Here is a 9,321-nt window from a genome sequence, read left to right as displayed (position 1 = left end):
GCTGAGGGTCACCAGTTCAGTTCCCCTCAGGGTTTTATCATTTCAACTTTTCCAATTATATCATTATCTTCAGTCTTATAAAACATAACCGCATGTAGTTCTGAACATTTTGCAATTATGTAAAACTGGGATGGTGCAGTGGTAGATGATTGCCCCATTATGCCCCTGGCACAATGGGACAATCATCTAATAATCCAAGGTTCAATCCTACTCAGGGGTTTAGAGAAATTTTCCATTATATTCAACCAGGAGGCGAACAGGAATATTTTCTCCTACATGTCCATTGGTGATCTTGCAACGTTGTAGCAATGGAACTGAGAATCTACAGAATTCCTTAGTTGCAACATAAATTTCTAACGTCAACCTGAGCTGAAAATGGCGTTGTTACAACATTGTTAAAACACAGAATTGTTTGCTGGGATGTTAAAGTGAAGCCACTTGTGGAGTATTCAGGACACTTGTGGTGCAAAGAGTCTGAGAAGGAAACATTAAAGGAAAGGAAGGGACAAGGTTCTTGCTCCTTTTTTTCTTCTACTTTTTTCCTTCTCTACACTACAGAGTCTACTGAGATGCTATGTGCTGTAGCACCCCTACTGTTGGCATATAGAACTGCAGCATGAACTGTATGAAACAACAGCTCAGCCATGTTCCTGCCATCCTTCCCAAATACTTCTTCCTTCTGCAGAGCATCAACGACTGTGGTGTTACACCGAGCTAGGAGCACAGTCACCCCGATCTCCATGTAGTCCTTGAGGAGCCCTTTCAACGTGGCCACACCTGCTGAGTCAATGAAGGAGATGGCAGAGCAGTCCAAAACTATTGTGTGGAAATCCAGTTCTTTGTGGATGAGTCTCACTTCAACATCTCCGTTGGGTTTGTCCCCATTTGCCTTGCTTTGGTTCTCCACCATCTCTTTGTGTTTTTTCTCTGCCTTTCTTCGACGGTTCAGCTCCAAGAATGGCTCAACTCCAACTGCTTTGTAGAGTGATTTGAGGAAGGAATCCTTGTTGGCGTAGTACAGAGGAGCCTGGAAGCGGAACACATGGACCTGAGCTGGTGGAATGAGGTTCCTGTACTCTTCCACATCCTCATACAGGTCAGTGCCGCTGGCTTGACCCAGGAGAGAGACCTGACACCAGATAGAAAAAAAAGATCTAATTATTAAAGGGCTTTCACACAACACTGGATATCAGCAAATCAGATCAAAGACAGATGTTCACATTTTTAACACTGCTATCTGTGAAATAATTAAAGGTCAGACAAGTGATTTGACAAGTGATTTGATAAAAAAAAAAAAAAAAAAAATGTTTAAAAGTCAGTCACCTGGCCAGGGTCAGAATTGTGGTCCAGTGCATATACATAAGGAATATTTAGAATAGCTATTTTATGGAATGAGTTAAAGGTACACTTTTTGGTACTAGGGCTTGGCGATAGGAGCTCAAATTAACCATGGTATAGGTAAAGGGTGAGTCCCATATTCTTTTACTGAGCTCCATGGGAGTGGACAGTTCCTTTCCTTGCTATCTTACTTACACCTTCCCCAACTACTACCCAGATACACCTTTCACTGCAGGGTGGGCAGCAGGGGGCAGCAAGTGCTAGTCTTAGCTTGGACTTGAACTGGCAACCTTCTGCACAGAAAGCCACTGCTCAAACCACTTAGCTGTCACACCTCTTATCATTGTATTTTTCACTTTGTGGATGATGATGGTATTATGTCATGATTACGAACCCTTTAATGTTTATTCAAGCAAGAGTTTACCATGGAGTATTTTGATTTTTCCAAATCTGCTCCTTCAAAAGGGGACCAGAGATGTGTGCCAATTACGGGTGCATCCCACTACTCAGCCTCCTGGGTAAAGTCTACTCCAGGGTGCTGGAAGGAGGGTTCGGCCAGTAGTCGAACCTTGGATGAAGAGGAACAATGTGGGTTCTGTCCTGGCCGTGGAACAACCGACCAGCTCTTCACTCTCACAAGGATCCTGGAGGGTGTTTGGGAGTACGCCCATCCAGTGTACATGTGTTTTGTGGACTTGGAGAAGGTGTATGATCAGGTACTCTGGGAGATACTGTGGGAGGTGCTGTGGTAGTATGGAGTGAGGGGGTCCCTTTTCAGGGCCATCAAATCTCTGTACTCACAAAGCAAGAGCTGTGTTCTGGTTCTTGGGAGTAAGTCAGACTTGTTTCGGTGGGGTGCTGGCCTCCATCAGGGCTGCTCCTTGTCACCAAATCTGTTTGTGATATTCATGGACAGGATATCGAGGCATAATCGGGGAGAGGAGGGTCTCCAGTTTGGTGGGCTCAAGGTCTCATCACTGCTTTTTGCAGATGATGTGGTCCTGTTGGCTTCATCAGCCTGTGACCTCCAACACTCACTGGATCTGTTCGCAGCTGAGTCACTCAGTGGATCTGTTCACAGCTGAGTGTGAAGCAGCTGGGATGAGGATCAGCACCTCTAAATCTGAGGCCATGGTTTGGCCAAGGAAACTGATGGATTGCCTAATCCAGGTAGGGAATGCGGTCTTGCCCCAAGTGAAGGAGTTCAAGTACCTCAGGGTCTTGTTCATGAGTGAGGGGACAATGGTTGTGAGATTGACTGGAGAATCAGCGCAGCAGGGGTGATATTACATTCACTCTACCGTGCTGTTGTAATGAAAGGAAGCTGAGCCAAAAGACGAAGCTCTTGATCTACTGGTCAATCTTTGTTCCTACTCTCACCTGTGGTCATGAGGTTGGGTCACGACTGCAAGAACTAGAGCGTGGGTACCTCAGGAGGGTGGTCGGGGTCTACCTTCGATGTAAGGTGAGAACCTCTGTCATTTGTGATGAGCTCGAGCCGCTGCTCCTTTGTGTTGAGAGAAGCCAGCTGAAGTGGTTCGGGCATCTGGTAGGATGCCCCCTGGGGTGCTTCCCTAGGGAGGTGTCAAAGGCATGTACAGCTGGGAGGCGACCCAGTGAAGACCAGGAACTAAGTGATAGAGATTATCTTCCCCACTGGCCTGGGAAACACGTTGCTACCCCCAGTCAGAGGTGGTTAATGTGGAAGAAGGTCCCCTACTGGAGCTGTTGCCCACATGACCTGGTTCTGGATAAGCGGTTGAAGATGAGTGATGATGGTTACTCCTTCAAAGTTAAAATCTGATGAATAACTTCATGAATCAATATTGATTTAAATGTTTAACAAATCCATGGCCATGTTTAACAATCATTAAAGCTTGAACAAGCCTGCCAGTGCCAGTTACATCTATAAGTCTCTTAACAGGCATTTTGACTCATGTTGAACTCACACAGGAAATTTTGCTGAGTAAAATTTACTCTGCTGGGATAGCATTTGGTCCCAGTCTAAATAGAGTAAAATATACTCTACCACAGGGCTACAAATCAACTCAACATAGTGTAAAATCACTCTTTTTTTGGAGTAAAACCACTTGCATTGAGTAGACGGTTGTTGCCGACCAAATGGACCCCCTAAAATCGGTCCGCCCTGCCTTCACTGTGCATGCGTCGTTTCAGAGCTCAGACGCTCTGTGGACGGACTGTCTTGATCCAAAGTGATCAAATGGATAATGGGACTTATTAACCATCAGATGGGGGGGGTTCAGTTGGCAACACCGGTAGAGCTGATTTCACTCTACAGTAGAGTGTTTTTACTCTATTTAGAGTGGGATCAAATGTTATCCCAGCCAGAGTAAATTGTACTCAGCAAAATTTACTGTGTAACAGAACAGGAAAGAGAGAAGAAAAAGGACCTGTGGTCATCACAGCCTTGATGATCTACAAAAATGACTGATTTCCACATTAATAGATATTTGGCATTGTTGTTGCTCAGCTGGCACAAGTTTTAGCTGGAGAAGCACACACAGCCCCTCATCGTCTATCCAAGTACTAACTAGGACCTACTCTGCTTAGTTTCTGAGTTCTGACAGGATCATGCTTACACAGAATAGAGTGTCTACTTATTTTGTTGGTATTATTTTCTGTAGGTGTCATTATTCTAGCAGGGCTTCTGATTGGCCTGATTTTTCACAGTGTTGACACCATTTCACAATCCATATCATGGTGCATTATAACAAAGGTGTACCGCCTACCCCTAACGGCTATTATTAGTCACTAATATGATATTGTTGTAATACTGGGCTTTTTTTGTTTTGTTTTTTAACTGTGTCTTGGCACCAAACCACCATTTAGACGAGCCTACTTCATGAATTTCTCACCTTAGGGTTCTGGGTCTTAAAGATGATGCAGAGCATGGAAAAGATGATTCCAACGAGGAGCCCCAACTCCACACTGATTAAAGCTGTGGCCGCCATCGTTACCACCCAAACAATGGCATCGTTCCGGCTTGCACGCCACTTTGCAGGGACATCCAGAAACTTCCTGAGTGCTCCCCGAAGGCTGACAATGATGATACAGGCGAGAACACACTTCTGGAGTGAGTAGAAGAATGGTGCAAAGAAGAGCAGGACGAGAAGGACGACCATTGCGCTGATCAGACTCGAGACCTGATAGAGGTGAGAGAAACCAAAACAGGAAAAGACCAAATTTTGTTTTGATTACCTCATACGCTTGCATACATATAAGCTTTGTACTTGTGGAGTTATACCTGCGTCTGACAACCTGTTGAATCCTTCACCATGGTTTTTGCCAGTGCTGCACTGGTGGTGAAAGAATGAAAGAAGGATGGGATGATATTACAGAAGCCGATGGCCAGCATCTCCTGGTTGGGACGCACGGTGTAGCCATGTTTCTTTGCAAACATCTCAGATAGTGACACGGTGAAGGCAAAGCTAGAAAATAAAGTAACCAATCAAGGCTTGGAAAGTGCCACTCTGCATTGTAAGTGGTTTACATAAATTACAGGTGTGTACAACCAGTGGTTAATTGTGCTTGTTTCCAAAATGTACGAGGTCTGTCCGTAAAGTATAGGTCCTTTTTATTTTTTTCAAAAACTATATGGATTTCATTCATATGTTTGTACGTCAGACATGCTTGCACCGCGTGCGCATGCGTGAGTTTTTCCACGCCTGTCGGTGACGTCATTCGCCTGTGAGCACTCCTTGTGGGAGGAGTCGTCCAGCCCCTCGTCGGAATTCCTTTGTCTGAGAAGTTGCTGAGAGACTGGCGCTTTGTTTGATCAAAATTTTTTCTAAACCTGTGAGACACATCGAAGTGGACACGGTTCGAAAAATTAAGCTGGTTTTTCAGTGAAAATTTTAACGGCTGATGAGAGATTTTGAGGTGATTCTGTCGCTTTAAGGACTTTTCACGGTGCGAGACGTCGCGCAGCGCTCTCAGGCGCCGTCATCAGCCTGTTCAAGCTTAAAACCTCCACATTTCAGGCTCTATTGATCCAGGACGTCGTGAGAGAACAGAGACATTTCAGAAGAAGTCGGTTTCAGCATTTTATCCGGATATTCCACTGTTAAAGGAGATTTTTTTAATGAAAGACGTGCGGACGGGGCCGCGCGTCGGGACGCAGCCGACGCGGCGCGGCGGCACAGGAAAAACACCTCCGTGTTGATAACCATTTGTTAAAATCCAGTTGGCTTTTGATGGCTTTCAGTGGAGTGAGTATATGAGAAATTGTTTATCAGCTGGAGATGTTCCAACTTGTCCTCAAGGCTTCCAACAGAGGTGTTTTTCCTGTGGCAGAGCGTCGCGGCGGCTGCGAGCCGACGCTGCAATCCGCCCGCACGTCTTTCATTAAAAAAATCTCCTTTAGCAGTGGAATATCCGGATAAAATGCTGAAACCCACTTCTTCTGAAACTTCTCTGTTCTCTCGCGACGTCCTGGATCAATAGAGCCTGAAATGTGGAGGTTTTAAGCTTGAAACAGGCTGATGACGCCGCCTGAGAGTGCTGCGCGACGTCTCGCACCGTGAAAAGTCCTTTAAAGCGACAGAATCACCTCAAAATCTCTCATCAGCTGTTAAAATTTTCACTGAAGACCAGCTTAATTTTTTCGAACCAGTCCACTTCGATGTGTCTCACAGGTTTAGCAAAAATTTTGATCAAACAAAGCGCCAGTCTCTCAGCAACTTCTCAGACAAAGGAATTCCGACGAGGGGTCTGGACGACTCCTCCCACAAGGAGTGCTCACAGGCGAATGACGTCACCGACAGGCGTGGAAAACTCACGCTATGCCGCACGAGGGTTCAAGCATGTCTGACGTAAAAACATATGAATGAAATCCATATAGTTTTTGAAAAAAATAAAAAGGACCTATACTTTACGGACAGACCTCGTACACTCAAAAAACTGCGCATTAGGGTTGGATTTCCATCTAATAAATACAGTGAGGAAAATAAGTATTTGAACACCCTGCGATTTTGCAAGTCCCACTTAGAAATCATGGAGGGGTCTGAACTTTTCATCTTAGGTGCATGTCCACTGTGAGAGACATAATCTAAAAAAAAAAAAAATCTGAAAATCACAATGTATGATTTTTTTTTTACAATTTATTTGTATGTTACTGCTGCAAATAAGTATTTGAACACCTGTGAAAATCAATGTTAATATTTGGTACAGTAGCCTTTGTTTGCAATTACAGAGGTCAAACGTTTCCTGTAGATTTTCACCAGGTTTTCACACACTGCAGCAGGGATTTTGGTCCACTCCTCCATACAGATCTTCTCTAGATATTTCAGGTTTGGAGTTTCAGCTCCCTCCAAAGATTTTCTATTGAGTTCAGGTCTGGAGACTGGCCAGGCCACTCCAGGACCTTGAAATGCTTCTTATGGAGCCCCTCCTTAGTTGCCCTGGCTGTGTGTTTGGGGTCATTGTCATGCTGGAAGACCCAGCCATGACCCATCTTCAATGCTCATACTGAGGGAAGGAGGTTGTTTGCCAAAATTATTGCAATACATGACCCCATCCATCCTCACTTCAATACGGTGCAGTCGTCCTGTCCCCTTTGCAGAAGAGCACCCCAGAGTATGATGTTTCCACCCCCATGCTTCATGGTTGGGATGGTTTTCTTGGGGTTGTTCTCATCCTCTAAAAATGATAAGTGGAGTTGATTCCAAAAAGCTCTATTCTGGTCTCATCTGACCACATGACCTTCTCCCATGCCTCCTCTGGATCATCCAGATGGTCACTGGTGAACTTCAAACGGGCTGGACATGTGCTGGCTTGAGCAGGGGGACCTTACTGTCTGCAGGATTTTAAACCATGACAGCATCATGTGTTACTATGAATCTTTGTGACTGTGGTCCCAGCTGTCTTCAGGTCATTGACCAGGTCTTCCTGTGTAGTTCTCAGCTTTCTCAGAATCATCCTTACCCCACAAAGTGAGATCTTGCATGGAATCCCAGACCGAGGGAGATTGACAGTCATCTTGTGTTTCTACCACTTCCTAACAAATAATCATAACAGTTGTTGTCTTCTACCAAGCTGCTTGCCTGTTGTCCTGTAGTCCATCCCAGCCTTGTGCAGGTCTACAGTTTTTGTCCCTGGTGTCCTTCGACAGCTCTTTAGTCTTGGCTGTGGTGGACAGGTTGGAGTGTGATTGACTGAGTGTGTGAACAGGTGTCTTTTATACAGGTAACAAGTTCAAACAGGTGCATTTAATACAGGTAAAGAGTGCAGAATAAGAGGGCTTCTTAAAGAAAAATTAACAGGTCTGTGAGAGCCAGAATTCTTGCTGGTTGGTAGGTGTTCAAATACTTATTTGCAGCAGTAAAATACAAATAAATTATTTTTAAAAATCATACATTGTGATTTCCGGATTTTTTATTTTTTTTAGATTATGTCTCTCACAGTGGACATGCACCTAAGATGAAAATTTCAGACCCCTCCATGATTTCTAAGTGGGAGAACTTGCAAAACCGCAGGGTGTTCAAATACTTATTTTCCTCACTGTATATGTTTTCCCAACTAAAGTAAATTATCTTGCATGGACGTGCTTTATTTGAGTTGGGGGCGACATATATTAATTTGATGAAAATCCTGCACATAATTGAATTGAGTTTATCCAATGAAACAGTTTTTTTTTTTTTTTTTGAGTGCTGTACACTAGAAAAAAACCTGTCTCATTGGATTGGATTTCCATCTAATAAATATATGTAGTCCCAACTAAATTAAATTAAATTATCTTGCATGGATGTGCTTTTTTTTTAATTGGGATAATTATATGTATTATATGGAAATCGTGCACATAATTCTTCTCATTCTTCCAATGAGTCATTTTTTTGAGTGTAGTTTCTTGTATTGAGTTTGTTCAGGTCAGCCCTGGGAGCATGCATCACCACACACACACACACACACACACAAAACAACAACAACAACAACAACAATAAAATATGCAAGATAATTTAATTTAGTTGTGACTACACATATTATTAGATGGAAATACAATATATAATCCCAACTAAATAAAATTAAATTATCTTGCATGGATGTGCTTTATTTAAGTTGGGGGCTACATATATTTATTTAATGAAAATCCTGCACATAATTTAATTGAGTTCATCCAATAAGACAGGGTTTTGAGTGCTGTATGCTGGATCCTGCTCAGAGAAACTGTTTTTAAATGTTTTTAGATATGTGTATATAAATGTAAAGAAGGAATAATCTTTCCAATTATAACTAAATTGAACAGCTTTAGGAGGTCAGTCACTCAATTTGGACTTCTTTTTTGGAGACAGCTCATTTCTTTTGGGCTTATTTTCACAACCCTGGTTACATGTTTCTCTCAGAAAATGTGGTAACATTGTTTGCAACAGCAAAGCCCCGTTACATACATTTTAAAAAAATGACTCACTGGATGAACTCAATTCAATTATGTGCAGGATTTCTATCTAATAAATATATGTAGCCCAAACTCAAATTAAGTGCATCCATGCAAGATAATTAAGTTTAATGCGTTGGGACGACATATATTAATTCATCCAAATCAAATCCAATGAGTCCATTTTCGTGAAAAGGCAAATCTCTACTAAAGTGCATGTGGTGCTCATAGGTGAAAAATACTGATGTCACGAGCACGTGGTATTAGCGTAGTTGGACGATACCTGATGACAGCCAGAGGGATGGCGTCCAAAGCCACTCGTGGCATCAAAGCAAAACATGGCACCTGAGGAGGGATGAACCCTGTGGGGATGTGACCAGAAATGCTGGAGCTGTAACGGTGGTTCAGATCCCCATAATGGCTTGCGAGCGTCGCTCCTGCTACCACTACCAGCTCAGTTGGCAGAGGGATCTTCAGACGATCTTTAAAACTTTCCTGGATCTCTTTTCCTGCCACTGGCATTCAAAATTCAAAGTAATTTTTCATAAAGAAAAAATAAATTACAAATTAGTTTGTGGATGCTTCAATTTCAC

At 43.1% G+C, this 9,321-nt stretch overlaps 1 protein-coding gene across 2 annotated transcripts in view; it reads right to left on the bottom strand.

Annotated features, from left to right (window-relative positions):
- Positions 1–541: 541 nt before the first annotated feature.
- slc26a1 (solute carrier family 26 member 1) overlaps positions 542–9,321 on the bottom strand; it is a 31,577-nt gene continuing 22,797 nt past the window's right edge. For both annotated transcript variants that reach the window (XM_034192723.1, XM_034192724.1), the window contains exons 5-8: positions 9,012–9,243; positions 4,604–4,787; positions 4,215–4,502; positions 542–1,129 (exon numbers count right to left, since the gene is read on the bottom strand). In XM_034192723.1, coding sequence (XP_034048614.1) covers positions 548–1,129; positions 4,215–4,502; positions 4,604–4,787; positions 9,012–9,243 — 1,286 coding nt within the window. In that variant the 3' untranslated portion in view covers positions 542–547. The remainder of the gene's footprint in view (positions 1,130–4,214; positions 4,503–4,603; positions 4,788–9,011; positions 9,244–9,321) is intronic.

This window comes from Thalassophryne amazonica, chromosome 17 (genome assembly GCF_902500255.1).
Source record: "Thalassophryne amazonica chromosome 17, fThaAma1.1, whole genome shotgun sequence".
Taxonomy (NCBI): domain Eukaryota; kingdom Metazoa; phylum Chordata; class Actinopteri; order Batrachoidiformes; family Batrachoididae; genus Thalassophryne; species Thalassophryne amazonica.
Note: the sequence above shows the minus strand (reverse complement) of the source record. Positions and strands in the feature narration are given on the sequence as shown.